Source organism: Vipera berus, assembly GCF_964194415.1.
Source record: "Vipera berus genome assembly, chromosome: 11".
NCBI classification, from domain to species: Eukaryota; Metazoa; Chordata; class Lepidosauria; order Squamata; family Viperidae; genus Vipera; species Vipera berus.
In genome coordinates this window covers 1,712,739-1,734,030 of record NC_138214.1, presented here as the reverse complement: position 1 = coordinate 1,734,030, position 21,292 = coordinate 1,712,739, and the positions used below count along the sequence as shown (strand labels likewise).

The following is a 21,292-nucleotide window of genomic DNA, read 5'->3' as shown; positions in this document are numbered from 1 at the left end:
TATCAGCAAAAGAAAATGTTTTATTTCAACCAACTTGGCAGGCTGTTTAAGAACAGGATAAGATGGAATTGTGTTGTCTTTTCATTGTGCACATGGTTCATTTCCATCAACTCTGCTAGACCACCTTATTTATAATTAATTATAGCTGGTTGCCTAAACCATAGTGGCTTGCTTAACAGGTAAGGCTAAGGAGCAATCATCTTTGATCCTACACAGCATCACTTTGAGCTGTAAAAGTTGCATTTGGGAACCCTCTGACCTAAGATTTCATCATCCCATGGCTATTTCAGCAAGAACTTCACCTTAGGGAACCTAGGTGTTTTTCCCCCTTTGAGTCCAACATATGAAGAATAGTTGTAGGAACTGAGTATGTCTAATTTAATGAAGAGAAGGACGAGGGGGGACATGATAGCAGTGTTCCAGTATCTCAGGGGCTGCCACAAAGAAGAGGGAGTCAAGCTAGTCTCCAAAGCACCAGAAGGCAGGACAAGAAGCAACAGATGGAAACTAACCAAAGAGAGAAGCCACCTAGATTTTTCCTGAAAGTGAGGACAATTGTTCAGTGGAATGACTTGCCTCCAGAAGTTGTGGGGGCTCCATCATTGGAATTTTTTAAGAAGAGACAGGACAGCCATTTGTCTGGAATGTATAGGGTCTCTTACCTGAGCAAGGGGTTGGATTAGAAGACCTCCAAGGCCCCTTCCAACTCTGTTATTCTGTTAGCATGTTAGCCTTTTGTAAAATATTATATAACAATGAGAAGATTTATATGTTCTGCAAAGCTGGCCAGGTTGACTAAAAATGTTTGCAGTTGGAATCTCAGCACACCTGAAGAACATCAAATTGGGGAACATTGGCTGACCCCGAGGAGCAAGCAGTTCTTCCTAAGGGTCTTTCGTAGTCCTCTTTCGAGGTAACTGTGACCTGGTGTGGGACTGCAGGATGAAGCAGATGCTTCCCCATTGAGATAACAGTCCTTCAGTGAGTTCTACTAGCAAAGCATGCTTGGGATTGAGATTCACACAGCTTTCTCCATCAGCAAAAGTCCTGAAAATCACACAAGATCCAGTCTTAAAACTGGCGGCACGCTCAGCCTTCCAAGATGGAACCACTGCTCTCCTCTCATCTAAGGGCTGCCTATATTTGATAACCTTCAGATTGGAATAATTCTCCTTAATAAATTAAATAAAATACATCTATAAAAGAAATAGAACCAAACAGTTCATAAATACGGTTGGAGGGCAGGAGAAGTGATTTTGGGCCACAGAACGAAGGGCCTTTTCTAGGAGAGCTGAATAAGGCCAAAGTTGGTGTTCCCGTGGGCATAATCTACTCGGGAGATGTCCGTTACGTTCACAAAGACTGTGTGGCCTGACTGGAGCTCCACGGCCCGGCCCACGTGGATGGACTGCAAGCCACACATGTCCACTGAGCTGCTGTAAGTTCCCACACCCTTCAGGAGCAGTTGATCTGTCTCCAATGGCAGGGTGAGATAGACAAAGACATTGAACGGGGCACGCAGATCTGGCTTACTGCAAAAGGTGACTTGGGCGTAAATGTAATACCGCCCTTCTTTGCTAATTGTGATTTTTCCATCCCAGTTGGAAAATGCCTCATCCTTTGGGGCATAGATCGTACTCTTCCAGTGTAGAACTGTACGGAAAAAGAGGATAGATGTCATTTACTCCACGTCAGCTCAATAAGGTAGACCAGATTAAGAAACCCAGGCCCTAGAAGTCAAGACTACTTTTATTGGGTAAGCTACAGCTATATGCTGGCTTGGGAATTCTGGGAGTTGAAGTCCACACAACGTCAAGTTGTCAAGTTTGAAAAGCTCTTCAGCTACAGTAATAGGATTGTGAATGTGCTTTCTCCTGCTTTCATTTGTGAACTAGGGAGAGTATTGTCTGAGCTGTCTTCCCAAGTTACTTTCTCGGCCTGGGCTCAATCCCCTCTTATCTGCCTCTTCCCTTGATAACAACTCTTCCTCCAATTCCAAACGCCCAGGAAAAAAAAAGCCAGTTCTCACCTTTGCTCTCGGTGCTCACACCTGCCAAGTGAATGCTTGCACCTCGCTTTGGGTTACCTGCAATAAAAAAAAGCAGTATTGAAAGCTTCTGCCTTTTGATTTGTTAGCCAGAGATGATATTATCTGACTTTTAATTCACAGTTTGTGAAAAAGCTTCTCCCTTTTAATAAAATTTGTGAGCTGGAAAAGGTGCTACCCGTCTCTTAATTTTCAATTTATTGACTAGAACAGGTTCCTCGCTCCGTTGACTCTTCATTGACTGTAGGATGGTCTGAAAAGGGAAAAGGCTCTAGAAACACCAAAAACAGGTCTGAAAAATTCAGAAATATGGCACAGCACTGTCAAACTGAACTAATTTCCCAGTGTGGATTGTGCAACTACAGCAGGGGTAGGCAACCTCGGCTCTTTTATGACTCATGGAATTCAACTCCCAGAATTCCTGAGCCAGCCAGGCTGGCTCAGGAATTCTGGGAGTTGATGTCCATGAGTCATAAAAGAGCCGAGTTTGCCTCCCCCTCAACTAGGGAGTTGCCAGCATTTCCAGAAATTTTCTCCATTGTTCTAGGACCAAGATGCCGCCAATAATGTAGTAGTATTCATAACCAATTTTTGGGTGCTACCATTATTTTTTTATTGCCTTTTTTTTAAAAAAAAATCTTTTTGTCATTGTGCCAAAATGTGCAATGTGCCTGGAATTGCCTGTGTATGTGAGAGGAGGAGGGGGAGAGAGAGAAAGAGAAAGGAGAATAAGAGAGAAAGAAATACTTTTTCAAAGTTGCAGAAACTTACTTGTTTGCATAGCTGGCCCAATTTGCTCTGGAACCTACAGAAGAGAAAGAAATAGTTTTATTTAAATGATTTATAGAACTGCCCATCTCAAAGAAGCTACTCTGGCCGAGAGGCAAGCATTAAAAACTCATGCGCTAAAAAAAATCCCACAACACTGAACTATTGAGAAGTTTCTCCAGATCATCCAATCTACCCTAAACCTCCATTGAATTTGGCTTCACCATCAGAAGATCAAAAGGGAAGGAACACGGCACAAGGTTTTAAGAAGCTCAGACAACGGACTGGACTGTTTCAGATCATCTGCTGTGCCGTGTGGAATGCAATTATTTAATACATTTATATGCTCCTTCGGTGAAGCTGTGTTTAGGAATCACAAGCAGGGGTCAAGTAGTCCTGGTTGAAATGGTGAAAGTCCCTTTTTTTTCTTTTTTCCCATTTTGGAGGCATCTCCTCCAATACCAGAGAGGGGGGTGGGGAAACAATGCTCTTAGTTCCATAGGAAACAAAATTATAGCTTAATCTGAATTTATTAAAAAAAAAACATTTCTTGACCTACAGCAGAGGAGGTGAGTTAATCCATCCTCTGCCTGCCTGGGGCCACGACTTTTTCATGCTTTCTCTGCCACAGCTACTGTTGCTTAATCAATTGTTCTTAAATGACGGCCACTTTGGGTTTCGCATGATGAAACTGCTGGCACAGGAAAACCTGTGTATCAGAATGAATCCTCAAGTGTGAGTCAAAGTAGGGCATGAAAACGCAAATGCTACTTCCACGAAGACAGCACAGCCTCTTTGTCACTTTCTTTGCCTCCGAAAGTGGAGGTTTGTTGTTTGTTTGTCCACTCACCTCTTTCAGCATAAGCATTATCTTTCCCGCCCTCCCCACTTCCTCCCCAGATCAGACCTACACGACCAGCTTTTCCCTAAACAGCACATTTCCAGATGGACTGAACACCAAGTCCCACCTTTCCAATGGTGGAAATAATAATAATAATAGAATAACAGAGTTGGAAGGGACCTTGGAGGTCTTTTAGTCCAACCTCCTGCTCAAGCAGGAGACCCTAGACCAGGGGTCGGCAACCTTGGCTCTTTTATGACTCGTGGACTTCAACTCCCAGAATTCCTGAGCCAGCTTGGCTGGCTCAGGAATTCTGGGAGTTGAAGTCCACGAGTCATAAAAGAGCCAAGGTTGCCTACCCCTGCCCTAGACCATTTCAGACAAATTGGTTGTCCAATCTCTTTGCCTTTAAAACTTGGGAAGGACGAAAAGGACAGAGCAATATGGATGTTCTTCCATATAACTATAGTCTTACGATTTATAGAGCTGGCCATCTCGCTTTGGCTGGGATGCAAGGATTAAAAACTCATGTGCCAAATTAAAAAAAAAAATCCCACAACATTTAACTATTGAGAAATTTCTCCAGGTCATCTAATCTACCCTAGGCTTCACTTTAAATTGGTTTTACCCTCAGAAGGTAAAAACAAAAAAAAGGAAGGAAGACGGCTTCCTAGGAAACATCCAAGAATGCTCTTAGGTCAGACTCAGGCACAGGCAAAATTCTATCACCTTTTGGGGAAATTCCATCAGTTCTCGGAAGGTTTCTGAAATCTTCGTGCAATCTAGAAAGGAGACATCATCCCCCTGGGGTTTCCGACAATTCTGCATTCGTTTCAGGAACAAGTAATCTTCATGTAACATCAGCTCGTTGCCCATCTATCAGGAGAAACCGTCACATATTAGAATTGCGGTGGCAACGTTTTAATTGGCTCAAGAAGTCAAGTCAGGAACTCCTAGTTTTCACGTTAAAACACCAGGGACAAACTTGTAGACAGAGTAACTACTTTCCTTTTTGCTCGTGGAGAATGTAACTGTGGTGCGCTTTCTAACATTTCTGCTAAATAAGTAAACAAATAAGTAAATAACGCTGCTAGTGAGAAGTAGCTTACAAGAGGCACTGATGCAGAAGTCATTTGTGGAGAGGGGGGTGTTAGGGTACATGCTACAGCTGGCTAGTGGATTAAGAACACCCCATCCCTCGAAATTTAAAAACAACAAGAGACAAAGCATGGAAGACTTTAAAAAGGTGCATTAAAAAAAAGAAAGAACCCAACACACGCATGCCACATTTTCCCTCCCACCCCCTGGTTGAATAGAGATTAATACATTGCTATAATATTAGTCCCCAATTTTTTTTAAACTGTAAATCCAGTGGCAAACCGTTGACCTATAATCTCTATGCGAGTAGTCCTCCACTTACAACCGTTTCTTTAATGACCGTTCAAAGTTACAGTGGCACTGATTCAATTTAAAGGCACTGCAAAAAGGCACCTAATGATCATTTTTCAGAGTTACGGCCTTTGCATCCGCCCGGGGTCCTGTGATCAAAATTCAGATGTTTGGCAACTGATTCACACTTACTACCGTTGCAGCGTCCTAGGGATCACGTGATCCCCCTTTGCAACCTTCTGACGAGCAGAGTCGATGGGGGAAGCCGGATTCAGTTAACAACCGGTTCGCTAATTTATCACACAGTGATTCACTTAACAACTGTAGCAAGAAAAGTTGTAAAGTGGGGCAAAACTCACTTAACGAATGTTTCATGCAGAAATTTGGGGCTCAGTTCTGACCGTAAGTCGAGGATTAAAGGGCAGGACTAAAGTTTCAAAACCTTCTGTTAACAAAGTGTTATTTTTTTTTTTTTTTTTTTTATTGAAAAGTTTTAAAATACAGTTTTCCTTTAAACCCCCCCCTTCCCCCTCCCTCCTCCCCTCCCTACCTCCCCCCTATCCCCCCCCTCCCCCTCTCCCTCCTCCCTCCCCTGCCTCCCCCCCCCTACTTCCCCTCCTCCCCCCCTCCCCCCCCCCCGACTTCCCAGAGCAAAATACAAGGTATATATCTAAAAAGCAATCATAAACAATCATATACTAACAATTATAAATTCTAAAATCCATCACTCTCTAGCTTATATAGAGTAAACCAATCCTTAATAATACTAAATGTGTATAAAGAACTAAAATAAAAGAAAACTAGCGTCATTCCCATCTATGTTCTTCCACAATTCACTATTTCCTAAACATATTCTCATTTACACATCACAAACACCTATCCCTATTAACCTCTCTAGCCAAAATAGGCTATAATAGATAGTTCTTACACAAATTAACCCACATTAACCCACAAAACTTTCTTCCTCTTCCTCTGTAATAAATTGTCCATTAATTCCAAATTAAAGATTCTGTTACCATACATATCATCCCAAAACTCTTAAAAACACAACTTTGTTTTGTTAACAAAGTGTTATTGTAAGCAACTCGTAGTAAATTCACCACGGCATCTTATCTATCCCAAATCTTCCCCAAAGTTAAGAGCGTTTGTATGTTCACTTTTCTTTGAATAAAATAAAAATTGTTGAAAAAACAAAGGACATCCCGTCCCTGCCCACTTGGTCCTCAGGTTCCCAGTTTATCCAATTTCCCAATGTCTCGTTCATGTTTTTAATGTTTGTTTCAATGTTTTAATGTTTGTTTATCCTTGTTTTTATGCTGTTGTAAGCTGCCCAGAGACACTTGATTTGTGAGATGGGAGGTGTATATATTTAATACATAAATAAACGGTCCTATCTTTCACTTCTTTATTCTTATGCATTATTTTTTTGCTATAAAGCCTATGCGCCATCTGAAGTTGGGGCAAGGATGGGTTTTTTTTTCTCCCCATTTCAATTATATTTATTTGCTTGTTTGTTAAATTATCTATCTATCTTGCTGTGGGGCTACTGTGGGGCTGCTTACAACAATAGAAAGGAAAAAAATGAAAAGAGTGTAAACAGAACAGAATATATATCATGATGGCCCCACACAAAGATATGCAAATTGAATTGATGGATTAATCTGCCTGCTACATTTTTTTAAGGGAGGCGAGCTGTTAATGTGAGTAGCTCATCCCCATGGACCACCACTCCCATCCTTTATTTTTTTAAATGTAAAGGAAGTTCATAAAGAGATGTTAAATCACAAGCTGGGAAATATCTTGATACTTACTCATCCCCTGGACAAATTCTTAACAAGATTTTTTTTTGCCTGTTTTAATCTGCAAGGTTTCTGTAAATGTCTGGGGGCTGGATATCACGCACAGATATATCATAGTAGAACATGATGAAATCATATTATATTAGATTCCCACATGATGTCAAAACTAAGGCTGAATTGCAGATTTAGATTTTTGTCTTAGCTTAACGTGCTGGTCAAAATCAGGAAGATGACACAGAAACCGCAAGCTTCTGGTGAACAAGCAACAATCACAATCAAATTGTCCTCTCCTGGTTCTCTTAGCTGAACATGAGGGTTGAATCCAGATTTGCTCATGATCAATGCAAGGCGTGGCCCACTCAGCCTCAGCCATTTCAATCCTTCTCTAGTCTAAATAAGGTTCAAACTGGATCCAGACCAACAGGATGACGCCAACTCAATTATGAGTAGACAATTAACAGCTATGGAGGAAATAGTTGCTTGGTGTTGAAATAGGGCCAATTCTCAGAAACAAGGGGGGGGGGAATTACTGAAGTCAAGAGACACTCATCCTACCCCAGTTCCACCCCCCAAACAATTAGGACAGCATAAGAGCCCAACCCCCTTGATCAAGGTTTGTTAAGTAGGTTGGCCGGAAGGACTGTGACTCAACCCAGTAGTGAATCCTTTGCATTGATGTTGCCCTGAACAGTTGCAGCCAGGATGACTGACACCACCTCTGAATCTTGATTGTTTTCCCTTGTTCCCACCCAATTTGTCATCCAATCATCTTTACCCCTTATATATTTAGCTTTGTTTGATTTTCTTGTTTTTAATGTTTTAAACAATTAGCAAGTTGCCCAGGGTCTCTGGGAGATATATAAATTTAATTATTGGTCGTATTTTTGTCCACCTATCCAGTCCTTCCCAAGAACCTGGGATAAGCATATGTTGCTTGATGGTATTCAAGGTCTTGTTGCAGGATGCCAGCTGTTACAAATCAAGTTGCCTTTTGCAATTGACTAATGGGAATTTTGTCAATGCCAGGTGAAGCTGTCTTTTGCAGTTGTTGATTTTGTTGATGGCAATGGTGTTCAAGTGGGCTCATTATTTTCCAGTATTTTTTTAATTAAGGATTAAACATAAAACAAATACAAAAAAAGTTACTATTATGACAGTGCTTTGGAAAAACTGCTATCTGCCACTAGTTCTGGATTTCGTTCTGTCTTGGACCCAGAACATAGCAAAAGATGTAAATATTAATAAATTGGGAATTGTAAACACTGTGCAAACAAATTCAACATTTAAGGCAGCCCTTCCTAAGCAAAGGTCCTCCAGATAGGTAAGTTGGTTAGTTGGCTGTCTGGCTGTCTGGCTGATTGATTGATTGATTGATTGATTGATTGATTGATTGCCCTGGAAGAGTTACAACTTCGGAAACCTTACAGAATGCCACCATAAAAACCAAAAGAACAGAAGATAACTTCAAAAGAGAAACATCAACACACAGTGAAAAGACCAAAACATCTCACAAAAGATCTATCACCCACTCTAAGCCTGGGGATAGAGCTGTGGGATTTCAGTTCCCATTATTCCCAGCCAACCAGGCCAAAACGTTGGCCGAAGACCATGTTCAAATCAGTTTCTTTTTTCCGAACAGCTACAGTTGGGGCCAGATGGAGCCCTCAACCAGATTTGCAGAATGCCATGCTTAAAATGTGCAGTGTGCAGAGGACTGGCCTTGCTGACCTCCTAGGTGCCTTCCAATGTGAGGATTCCATGAAACGTGGCCTAATGTGCACCACACAAAATGCAGAGATTGAAAGAAAGCCATCTCTTGGGGAAAAGCGGCAAAGGGTGGTCTGGATTTAGTTAGCAAATCAAAAACTGCTAAACCTCCCTTTGTTATCACTTATGTTGGAAAAATGATATCGATGCAATTGTTCATCCATTGTTTTTGTTTGTTTATTTAAGTTGCATTGCATTGGATGAACTTGGGAAAACAAAACCCGAATTTGCTTTGTTAGGGAAGAACGAAAGACTTTCTTTCTTTAGGTCTATTGAGTTAATTCAGTCTAACCTTAGTTGCGTGTCCCGTATCATCACACAACTAAGGAAGAATCAAGGATTCGTCATGGCGGAGTTAAACGGAGACCTGCAAGTTAGCATCACTTTCCTCTTTCTCTCGTATGCAAAACTCTTCCCAATGTGGCAACTACATTTTGTATTGCTGCAATGGTGGAGGCTGGTTTGAATATCTCATAGATGGTCTTTTTAGGAAAAAGCAACTTGACGGTTTCTTGAGGACAAAAAAGACATTTCTGCTCTGAATGCCATTATTTGCTTTCTTTAGCTATGTATTTATATAGCCCATGAATAGTTTGATGGAAATAAAAAGGAGTGCTGCCCCAATGGGAGAGGAGCACATTGCACATGTTGGAACGCCAACACCCAGTATCCTTTCCAGAAGGTTCCTGTAGGCAGGGAAGGATGGATGTTGGAGTAACAATAGGCTGTCTTTGTGATCAATTAAGTTCATCAGCCTAAAACTCTCTCAATGTCCAACTTGCCCCAAATTGTGTGGTTTTATTTTGCTGCTCAATTCTCAGCGTCTTTTTTGAATGTCTTTGAAAGACATTCTGGAGTTATCTTGGCTGTCCAAGGTATCAGAGGATGTGGCTATGTTCTTATCACCTATGTTTTCATAACTTTTCAATTTCTCTGCCCTCCCTCTGGAAAGGAAGAAGGAAGGAAGGAAGGAAGGAAGGAAGGAAAGAAAGAAAGAAAGAAAGAAAGAAAGAAAGAAAGAAAGAAAGAAAGAAAGAAAGAAAGAAAGAAAGAAAGAAAGAAAGAAAGAAATCATCTCCCAAACCCTTGGAGGCAGAAGCCAAGGAGCTGCAGATGGGGTGAAGCTATTTCCAGCTCCATCTCTTTCCATCTTTGTGAAGCCTCCCTGGCTGGCCATCATTTCTTGAATGAAGGAGGTCTCTGGAAGGAACAAACTCCCAAGATCTTCTCTGAGGAATGAATGAATGGGTGGGAAGCCAGAGAGGCTGGAGATGGATGGAGAAAGGATGAGTCCACCCAGGTACACTTTCCTTGTAGTTAAGAACCTCACAGTACAATCAGGAGAACTCCTCTCAAATGTTCTCCTTTGAAACTTCTTTGAAAGCACTTTCTCTTCCTTCCATTCAATGGAATGAGAATAATCAAGAGGGACCAATCCATCCATCCGTGTGTTAGATTTATACCTATCTTTCCTCCAGGAAACAAGACAACATTCACGGGACACTTTCTTCTAGCGTGTTCCCACAACTCTCAAGAGATTGAGGTGGAACCAGGAAGAGTATGACTGGTCTAAAATCATTAAACATCAGCAAGCAGAAATAAACATTGATGCCACATGAATTCAACCTGTGGTCCACTGTAGTTGCCTTCCCACCCATGAAAATCCATCCTTGACATCTTCTCTACACACAAACCGGGCTTACCTTGTCTAACTTGATGTGAAGGTGCAAAATATAGAGGACAGTCCCCACAAGTTGGGCAATAACGAAGACACAGATCACACTCAGGAAGGTCTTCATGGTGACCCTTGACACTTGTTCAGCTGGTGGCAAATTTGATGGAGAATAGGGCTCCCTCGGTTCCTCCATGTGCAGTATCTATACCTTCCAAAGTTCTAGTGCAACTACCATGAAATTTGGGTCTTGCTCTGCACAGCGCGTGCCAGCCCACAACTTCCTGAGGAACAAACTGCATCTTCCACTCTGTGTGGAGCATTTGTGTGTGTGTGCTAACCTTCCTCTTCCATAACAACAATGAAACAAAATCATCATTTGAACCCCATTTCCAACGGCTCTGTCCAAAAAACACTCCTGGGGTCCTTTGCCCTGAATTCTTTCCTCTGCTCTAACTCTTTTTCAGGGCGTCCTCTTTCCTTCTCCTCCTCTTTCCTTCTTCAAAGGGAGGAAGAACAAATCACAGCACAGGGATCTCTTTGGATAACATTTCTCTGAACAGAGGACAAGAAGAACATTAAAAAAAATCTCTGGGTTAAATCCAAAGGTCCATCTATTTCGGCCTTATTTGGTATCCTCAGCTGCTATGTGCTGACATATTTCATTCAGGAAAACTTATCTAATCTAACATGATTTCTCTGGAAAGTTGGCAAATGATGTTCTTATCTTAATGTTGCTATCCCCCCTTGACTGTAATTCTGAAGAAAGAAACTCCCTTTATTATTCCTGATTAATAGCCATCACCAGGGGTCTAATATTTTTTCGGAAGAGCCTTCCTCAAACTCCTCAGCTCAGTGACCCCTCCCTGAAGCTTCAGATTGTTCATCACATCCCTAGACATTTATGATATGAAAAAATTGAATACGTTCTATTTTAACTCACTGTACTACAAATAATAATAACAAGAACAGAAACAATGTCTCCTGTGGGATGGGAGTCAATATTGGCCATTTTGAAGTTCTAATCGAAAGCATCAAGACTAACTTCACCATCTGATCATTCTGTCCTGGTTTTGATTCTGGTATAGACCAGAATCAGAAATAATTACAGACAATATTAATCCTCAAAAACAATAACCATGGAAAGCCCTCAGGATGTCCATCAAAGCAACAAGGTCATTTTTTTACCAAAGAACTTTGAATTCTGGTATCTGAAAGGGGCCAGGGACATTTAAAAAAAACCCAAATAAAATGTTATCAAAACACAGCAAATATAAAGATAACATTCATTCATGGCAGGAAAATTTATGACATTCAAAGCAGGAGTCCCAAATCTTTGTCATAAAAGGGAACCATTTTGATAACATAGAGTAGCTGTTGGTCGGTTTAAGGCTGAAGGATTGCTTGGTAAAACCTGAATCCTGAATTAACACCTCTCTGCCTCATGAGAAGTGGGCCTAAAGGCTTAAACAGTGAAGGTGAATTTGTATTTTAATTGTTTATGCATTTCCTGCCTCTATTATTGTTATAAATAAGGTGGCACACATACCCAATACACCTTTTTTGGTTGCTGTGATTGGTTAAGGACATATTTACGCTAGTTTTAAATATTACTCATGGTTTGATATATCTTAATTAATAACTTGTAGGGTATACAAGGTTTTTTTTAACATGCCTGTTCACCTTTTAGATTTATCCCCTGGGTAACAACTGTATTAATGCAATAATAAAGGAGTGAAGGTTATATTCTGTTATTTTTTCTGCTAATTGATAGTATATTATTGTATTTGTTTGTTTCACTCTGTTTTTGTTCTTTCTTTTTTCTGATCACTGGCAAAGTAAGTATGATTGATGATTGATTGATTGATTCATTCATTCACTTTCCTCTGATTTTCTCTATTTTCTCTGCAAGTTTTTTTTTATAGTTTTTTCTTGCAGAATTATATTAATTAGAGGGCTTTCCTGCCGTGGGAGCATCTGACAATGAGTTTCTTTTGCCCTCATTTCAAAGATGCTTTTTTAAAAAGGCAAGTGGGCTTTTTTTTTTTTTGGAGGAAGAGGAAAATGTTTCGCTTCTCAAGAAAAAAAACATCTTCCTCAAGAATAAACCGTCCAGTTGCTTTCGGAAAAAGCACTCTTGGGACAACTATGACACGGATGACTGAGAATCTCCACAGACCTGTTTGCCCTTGTGTTTTGGAAAACTCCCATTTCTTCTACCCATCGATACTTCCAAAGGCGGTTATTTCATCAGGATGTCATTTCATTACTCTACAAAAAACAATAATGCAAAGTCAACTTTTCCGTTCCTGATAAGCTTTGCAAGGCACATGGCTGCCGCTCTCTCCATGTTCATGAGGTAATTTTTAGTCCGTTTATCAAAGCTGTTGAAGAGATTAACCCCCAACCATGTTCTGACACATAAATCTCTGACCTCGCATCCTTCCGTTGCAACAATTCCATTGCAACAAGCTCAAAGGTGCTAGAAGTGCTGATGGTGTCATTTTGTTGTTTCTAGGTGGCCAAAAATGTTTCCAGCAAGGCCATATCATTGATCAAAAAGCAGTCTTCTAGATTTATATTCAATTTTTCTCCTCTTTCTCTTCTCTGCCTCTTCCCCATAGAGATGTACCATCACTGAGATAAATTACAGCATTTTGGAGAGGAGAATAATGCTGGTCAAGGAAGTCAATAATTTCGTTTTATATTGCCTTTTTGAGCTGGGGGACCTAACTTTATTTTTTTTTACCCTTGCCTTTGTTATGGAGGGTATAGATTCCAAAAAAACTAAATGGTGGTAGAGACACAAAAGTAAGTTTTTTTTATAAAGAGAAATATGTGATGCTTCATAATCAAGCAACTCAGAAGTCCCAAATCTGTGGGTTTGCTTGGAGTTTTCTGCCATCTCTGCTTTTTAATCAAATGTATTTAGCTGAAAAGTGCAAACAGACTCCTGATTTTCAATGGACTAGAAAACCTAGAACAGATTTTAATCATTGCTGGACTACAAGGGAAGTGGGCATCAATGGAGTCCTTCTCTAGAGCCCCGGATAAAATCCCAGAGACCGATGTAGTTTGGGGTTGAACTGTGGGGTGCTTGGTGCTCTCAGAGTTGGTGGTTTTCTTGCAGACATTTCATGACCCAGCTAAGGAACATCATCAATACTAGAAGGGATTGGCGTTTGTGGAGAACAGGAGGAGGAGGAGGAGGAGGAGGAGGAGGAGGAGGAGGAGGAGGAGGGCTGTGGGATCCTTGGTGCTCTCTGAGCTTGGTGGTTTCCTTGCAGATTTTTCATGACCCAACTAATGCACTGATATTACCTAGCATGGTAATGAAAAGTCTGCAAGGAAACCACCAAGCTCAGAGAGCACCAAGGACCCCACAGGACTTTCTAATCTCATGGAGCTCAATTTGAGCACCACCCTCTCATTTTAGCCCCCTTACAGATATCAGGGCAACTCAAATAGCTTCCACTGGGTAGCGATCAGAAGCTGGAGATCTTAGTGCTTGCTAACCTACTTAATGAGGGGTGATTTTTCCATCACAGCAGGGGTATCCACAGGGTTTGGCCAAAAATCAAGAGGATGGCCACAGAGGTGGGGATGAAACTCTGCTTTTCTTCATATGCGGACACCCTTATCAAGAGGGTGAAGGTTTGTTCTCCTAGCTTGTGGGTTGGTTAAGGGGAAGTCAAGTTGCTCTGAGGGTTGGCATCATGCTTAGAAGACCCCCACACACATGTGTTTTGAAGAAAAGCCACACAAATGCTCATCAGGAAGTGCACCAGCTTTAATTGATAACTCATTTTCCAGATTCACGCAATACTCCAGACTGAAAATGAACCAAATAAAGCTAGGTTTGCACACAAGCCACTAAACCACCCAAGGGTCACCTGGTGAGTAACGGAAAACCATCTTCTTTTTCTTCTCTTGAGAGTCCCTGGACCAGTATAGACAAGATTGGTCTGAACAGATACACTATCATAAATGTCCTCCTCCAATGGCATCTACTCTGGGATGGGAGGCAGATGTTCTTGATAGGAACAACAGCCTTTAGTTTGTGGTGGCCAAGAGCCTTGGTGGAGCAGTGGGCTAATGCCTCCTTAAGTAACACCAGCTGCCTGCAATTAGTGCAGGTTCGCATCCCACCAGGCTCAAGGTTGACTCAGCCTTCCATCCTTCCGAGGTAGGTAAAATGAGGACCCAGATTGTTGGGGGCAATTAAGCTGACTTTGTAATAATGCCGCTTGGGGGGGGGGCGCGAAAGCCCTAATAAGCAGGCATATACATAGAATGAAGGCTACTGCTAAGCTTGTATGCCGCCCTGAGTCTTCGGAGAAGGGCGGGATATAAATGGAATTTAAAAAAAAATAAAGATCAGAATCCACACAAGTGAGTGTGTAAAAAAAAAATAACCATGATTTGGACAGAAGAAAGCCATAAGTTTCGCTTATGACCTTTGGGATGTCTCCCACCCATTGAGTTGAGCTTCCCAAAGGCAACATTTTTATGTCAGTTCTAAAAAAGGCCCTTAATTTAGCGTCTTGAGTATGGATCTTTGCTCATCAGGGTCTGGTTGAGGGTGATCTTCAGCCTAGGATGTGGCCAAATTCTGAGATTTGCTGCCATCGTGTGGCAATTGCCAGCCTGCAAACTATTTTTATATTATTCCTAAACTGAGATTAAATTCGGAAACAAGCAACAGGTGGCAGTGGATGGAACACTGTAAGCTAATAAAGAGTGGCTGAAGGTCCTGTTTGAACAGTCCTGGACACCCCCAAGATTAGGGATCCCCAGGAAGCCAGAGGTGGCGGTTTTCAGCTGGGATTGAAAACTAGAGACAGGGAGTTTTCCATGGAACTGGATTACTGCACGCCGTTGGGCAAAACTCAAGACACGTGAGAGCGTCTCTCTGTCCCTTTTCCAAAAATGAAAAGACAACCACAGGGGAAAAAATAGCGTCAGAGAAGATGGTGGTTCACTACCATTTGGCTGCTTTTCTTAACTACAGTTCTGTTATTTTCAAAAGTCCTTGGAAAGTCTTTTAATAAACAAAGGTCCATTTTGAAAAGTGCAAACTGGCCTTAGCAGGGATACCTAGAAAACAACAAGAGTTCAACAGTTAGGGGATAATATTCAAGTATAACATCAGGGCTAGGAAGACGAATGGCATGATTATTATTAATTTAGTAATTTGTATCCCGCCTTTTTGATTATTTTTAAAAATCCCTTGAGGCAGCAAACACATCCCACACACCTTCCCACTCCTCCTATTTTCCCCAGCACAACAACCGAATCCATGCTGCTTTATAGAAGGTGCAGCGCAGCAGGAGGTGAGCCATCATTTCGATAGCCCATTCTCTGGTTTCTCTCCAGATCGTATAAATCAGGGGTAGGCAACCTTGGTTCTTTTATGACTCATGGACGTCAACTCCAAGAATTCCTGAGCCAGCTGGCTCAGGAATTCTGGGAGTTGACGTCCATGAGTCATAAAAGAGCCAAGGTTGCCTACCCCTGGTATAAATCTATTTCAACTTCAGTTTGGTTCAGTTTTTTAAAAAAATCCAATTCAATTCAGTCAGAATAGAGCTGTAAGGGTCCTTGGAGGTCTTCTAGTCCAACCCCCTGCTCAAGCATTTCAGATACCTTGTTCAAGATTTTTTCTAACTCCCAGGAGATTTTTTTTTAAAAAAAATCAAGCACAGATGATGACACTTGGAAGAAAGAAATCATATTTACCATTTCCCTCGTGAAAAACACCATCTGCCTCCCCCCCATCTTGAAAGCACTAACTAAAGAATCAAAATATAAACCTGGACAGACTTACCTCTGGCTCATATTTTGCAACCCAGCTGAACCAGTAAGACAAGCCGATCGGGAATGAAACAGCTCTTGGACAGGCCCAGAACTTCTCTCTTGCTCCAGGAGGCCCAGCAGCGAACCATATTTGTCATCCGACATGCCGTCTTGCGCCATGTGCAGATCAGAAGTTGGGTACCTCGAAACTGTGGTCAGACATGGATCACCCCCAGAAGCCGAGGGCCAGAGTTCAGCGGTGGTGGCGGGAGAGGTTCCCTGGAGAATGGAAGGCTGGTAGACCTCCACCGCAGGAACAGCACGGTTTTCGTCCGAAGCGCACAGGTTCAAACAGGAGGCTGGACAATAGGGCTTGGTCCAGTGGGGTGGAAGACCCCACTCATGAGAAGGTTGGTGGTTTTCTGTTGAACAAAGGCAAAGCAAATTCATTCCAGTTCCAAAGTGAGGTGCATCACCTTTTTCCAGTGGTATGTATGTATGTATGTATGTACATACATATGTATCCCACCTTTATGATTTATACAAATAACTCAAGGCAGTGAACATATCCAACACACCTTCCTCCTATTTTCCCCACAACAGCCCTGTGAGGTGGGCTGGGATGAGAGAGAGGTTGGCCCAAAGTCAATCAGCTGGCTTTCATGACAATTCCTTGTTTTGGCATTGAGAAGGAAACTCCTTAGCTTGATGGCAAAGTCTATGTTTCATGTAGAAGATCCTTCTGGGAGAAGCTACAACCTTTTGATGGAAGCTAGGTTCTCCAGATCAACCAAGATATCAGTATGTTACCCTTGGGCAACAATACACCCCTCCTTGACTCTACTTTATCATATGAACCTCCAAAAGGCTGAGTTTTAATTGGGTTTTAACTGGGGTTTTACATGTTGCAGGGACTTAGTTTAATCTTTTTTAAATTGGTCTTAATTTTTGTATTAATGTTTTAAAATTATACCCTGTAAACCGCCCTGAGTCCTTCGGGAAAGGGCGGTATATAAATTCAATAAATTAAATTAAATTAAATTAAATTAAAAATTCCTTCTAGACAAAAGGCAGAGTAGAACCCACTTCATAACAGCAGCAAAATCAAGTAGATTATAATCCCTGATGTCTCCCTCTTTGCAGAAGCATTTTTTAAACAGCTGCTCACCTATTTATCAACTTCCTATGGGGCAGTTGGGCACGTACGCTGTGATCTGAAACAGAATCCTTCTTGGAAGAAGTCTGAGTTTGCCTTACGGCAGGTTGAGGAAAAAATGGGAGAGAAAAGGGTGGAGTGATATGATTGGCACAAGGAGGTTAATCTCTAATAAAGTGACCTTTCTTTTTGACAGAAATTAGATTAGGAGTCTCCCTGGGCTTGACACCTTCACTGGGATTATTGGCTCCAGGGATAATGCCGCAGGTGGAATAGAAGTATGCTTCTTCTAAGTGTGATCCACAGACTTGATGGACCACTAGGTCTTTTTCTGCCATCAGTTTTCCATGCTTCTATGGCTTTCGGGGTTGGTAAAGAAACCTACAACTGGGCCAGTGTTGAAGAAGAGTCTTCTATCTAAGGAATGAGTGCCAATTTCATCTTTACCACAAATAGCAAAATATCCTGGGCTGATTTAAGGAATAGTTTTCAAATTTCTTGACCTCCATTTCCCAGGCATATAGTGTATGAAAGGCTGTGAGACCTATAAGAATTTTAAAACCCTCTTAGTCACAGCTCAGCTTAAACCGTGTCCTTCAAGTAAACAACTACTTTTGTTGAACGTCAATACAATTATACCTGGAGAAATCTATTGTCAATAAGGAATCACGGTTCTTTGTTGAATGAGTTGCTATCTACGAAATAAATAGAACAAGCCATGGCTCACCGTTGTTAATAAGGCCATCTTTGGCACTGTTGTTCCTACTCAGATCCTGAGGGTGTTTGGTGACATTCAAAGCTCTAGAGAAATGTTCATCCACCATGCTATTAGTGTCTCCTTGGAAGTAGGTCAATACCATGTAATGGGCTCCCCATTCTGTTTTCACTGGCTGCTTGGTTCTGCTCAGCTTTGTGGAATTATTCTTTGTCTCTTCCATACCTGGAAATAACCTGGAAATAAATGTGACACAAGAAAGATGTACATGGAGTTGATGGTCCATGCTATGGATTATTTCCTGCTCCCCCTTCCCAAGATCATTGCTTACTCAGAGTTTATGTTTGGGGTGTTCTAATCTACCTGGAGAAAATGGGAAAGAGAGAAGACGTGAGATCAGTGTTCAGGTATCTAAAAGTTCCAGAGAAAAGATGGAGTTATTTTCCATTAGCACAGAAGCAAGGACCAAAAATTAGCTAGTATATTTGTAGGTACCACAAATTCATTTACGTATAAGGAAAAATTTCCTTACAGTAAAATATATGTAATAAGGGAAGACATAGTGGAATATACCTACTGAGGCTATGGGTTGTCCATCTCTGAAGGCTTTAAAAGAGGTTGGACGGCAACCTTTCGTGGAACTGGTTGTCCTATACAATGCAGAAAGTTGCTTTAGAAGATCCTTGTAGCCTCTTCCAATATCACAGTTCTATAATTCTATGATTATCTGGGACACTTCAACAATTGAAGTTGTGGGGCTGCCCTGCCTTGGTGCCACATTCCTTTCTAGGAGAACACTCCCAACTGTAAAGTTCTCAGGGACCATCAGGACTTAATACAATATGCAAAGACCAATCAAACCAAGCATGTGAGTGTAATGGCCAACATGTTAAGCCCCTGCAATTACTGGTGTTTTGGTCAATGTGACTTGTAAAGCATGGCTTATGGTTTAGCCTGTTGTGTAAACACAGGCAATGGGTAGGACTTGCATGGGAAGCCTAAGCAATTTTTAAGTGGCACCTCAAGGACTTGGTAACTCATCCTTCACCGAAAATATTTAATGTGTCTTCTTGGTTGTCTGCCAAGAGAGCCCACAGATGTGCAATCCAGTTCTTCAAAAAGGACAAAACTGTCCATACCAATGACTAGAGCCCCCATCTTGTAGGAAATATAGCCTAGACCTGGAGACACGTGACTTTGGGAGGCTAGTTTCCTCCAAGTAATTATCTTTTTGATTTCCTGAGATGAAAATAGTTCTTCCACAAAAAGGGGCAGCAGAATTTAATTTTCTTTTTTTTTAAGTACCAGAAGCTTTAAATATAAAGTCAGCTCCCTCGAGATTGAGGGTAAGAGCCCAGCATCCGTTGTCCATGAGGACTAACAAATGTCCCATTCCAGATGTCCACAGAACGGCCATCTCCTTCTACTGCCTCCCTCTATGGTTAATATTCCTTCCAGGTCAGGAACAAAGATAGGTGGACTTTAACCCGTTGAAAGTACTTGATTATAAACCAAGATTCACATGATCAAAGTAGGGTAGGATGCTGAAGAGATACACAATAATTAGTCCAGAACTAGTCAGGTCTACCCCAATTTTTAAAATGTCAACCATACCATTAATTGGAAAACACAATTTCAGCTAAACTACTGCATCTCGGTCAACACGTTCCAGAAATTGTAGCTCTCCGCTAAACACGTCACATCTCCCGTAACTCTGGTTAGACGTCTCCATTCGATGCATCTTGTTTGGACTAAACTTTGGGATTTCCCCCAAACCTCTGAGAAAGAGGAACTCAGAAGCTGCCCTGAGAGTATTTTCCATACCTTAGTTCACTTCATGCTGTGATTCTCGGAGTCCACTGCTCCTAGGGCGAGCTCTGTAGCAACTCAACAACAAGGAGAAGGGCACCAGAGAGTACTAGTAGCTCCGTTCTGTTCCTTTAGCAGCGACTGAACTAGGCGTATCCTTCAGGCTCGCCAACAGGAATGTGTGAAATGCACCCTGACAAGTCAACCAGGTTTAGAGGTTTCAGGAAAGAAGACAATAAAAAGGACTGTTCAGGGTGCTCGTAAAAGATAGCTGGCAACAGGCTGGGTCTCTGGAGGGAAGATCTGTTCCCGGTGCTGCAAGATGGACGTGGCTCGAATTTAAAAAGTCCAGTTTTCCTTTTATAGGTGGATCCGTGCCGTTATTTATGCTTCCCTTTTTAACATTCTCCTGTTTAATTTCCTTGTCGTCGTTCCTCATTTAGACTGGAAAGTTATTTGCTACCAGCCTCTAATTCCAGGGCTCATGTGATTGAATTGTTGAATATATACAGGTAGTACTCAACTTAAGTTCGTTTAGCGACCGAAGTCACAATGGCACTGGAAAAAATGACTTATGACTGTTTTTCTCATGACCATTGCAGCGTCTCCCCCTCCCCACACGGCCTTGTGATCAAAATAGACATTTGGCAATTGACTTTTATTTATAACAGTTGTAGTGTCCTGGGGTCATGTGACGAGCAAAGTCAATGGGGAAGCCAGATTCACTTAACAACTAATTTATCAACTGCACTGACTCACTTAACTTTGGCGAGAATGGTCCTAACATGGATCAAAATTAACCAGTCTCACTTAGCAACAGAAATGTTGGGCTCAATTGTGGCCACAAGTCGAGGGATGTTCAAGGCATATATTACACCATGCCCCAATTTGCCTCTCTCTCAGTATGGCTTGAACTGAGTCTTAACTGCTGGAAACTGCCTGAAGAGAAATATTTCAGCTCGAGACACAAATTGGTGATTTTCAGCTTTTAAGGTACTTTTTGGCCACATGGCTGGCTGGGGAATTGTGAGTCGACATCCAAGCTTGAAGTGGAGAAACGCTGCTTTTTTTAGTGGCAGAACGCTGGGTCCAAAAGACTTACATAGGTGTGTTGTAACAAATACTGATTCCGCCAGTAGTTGATGAATAAAGTCTGGATGAATGCATTATGACTTCATATAATTCTATACCAGCCTAGGAAGGAGGCCTTGCTTAACAGTGTGTCTCGTGTTATGAAGAATTTTATATGTAATTTGTAGAACGAACCAGATCAGACTGGATTTTAGACTTGGCCCTAGGTTAACAGAAGTAACAATTTAAATAAGAAGCCCTATTCATTTCCAGTTTTAACCGTACGAAATTCAAATTAATTCACTTATCCCTGAGTAAATCCTTGTGCTGTAAGGAAACTATAATTTGCAACCGTAGGACTGAACAATGCAAATTAAATGAAAAGTTTGAGTCCAGCAACGCATCAAATCTTCTCAAGTAACTGTATTTGTAATGCAGTCATGTGAAAACACGCTAATATAT

At 41.5% G+C, this 21,292-nt stretch overlaps 2 protein-coding genes across 7 annotated transcripts; both read right to left on the bottom strand.

The window, feature by feature from the left end:
• CD40LG (CD40 ligand) lies at positions 1-10,425 on the bottom strand. Its single transcript, XM_081336288.1, has 5 exons — positions 10,315-10,425; positions 4,386-4,532; positions 2,819-2,852; positions 2,030-2,086; positions 1-1,653 (listed from the first exon to the last, which is right to left on the bottom strand). The coding sequence occupies exons 1-5, from the start codon at positions 10,408-10,410 to the stop codon at positions 1,283-1,285; spliced, it is 705 nt and encodes a 234-aa protein (XP_081192414.1). The 5' UTR covers positions 10,411-10,425; the 3' UTR covers positions 1-1,282.
• Positions 10,426-14,057: 3,632 nt separating this feature from the next.
• Positions 14,058-21,033, bottom strand: VGLL1 (vestigial like family member 1). Of its 6 annotated transcripts, none has more exons than XM_081336378.1 (6): positions 19,775-21,033; positions 18,528-18,600; positions 18,314-18,361; positions 17,963-18,186; positions 16,111-16,501; positions 14,058-15,380 (listed from the first exon to the last, which is right to left on the bottom strand). In XM_081336378.1, exons 4-6 carry the CDS (start codon positions 18,171-18,173, stop codon positions 15,368-15,370), a joined length of 615 nt encoding a protein of 204 aa, XP_081192504.1. In that variant the 5' UTR covers positions 18,174-18,186; positions 18,314-18,361; positions 18,528-18,600; positions 19,775-21,033; the 3' UTR covers positions 14,058-15,367. The 6 variants fall into 6 exon arrangements, with proteins under 6 accessions (XP_081192504.1, XP_081192503.1, XP_081192501.1 ...); XM_081336377.1 differs by lacking the exon at positions 18,314-18,361 and adding an exon at positions 18,282-18,313; XM_081336375.1 differs by having other exon boundaries at positions 17,963-18,600.
• Between the last annotated feature and the right edge of the window lie 259 nt (positions 21,034-21,292).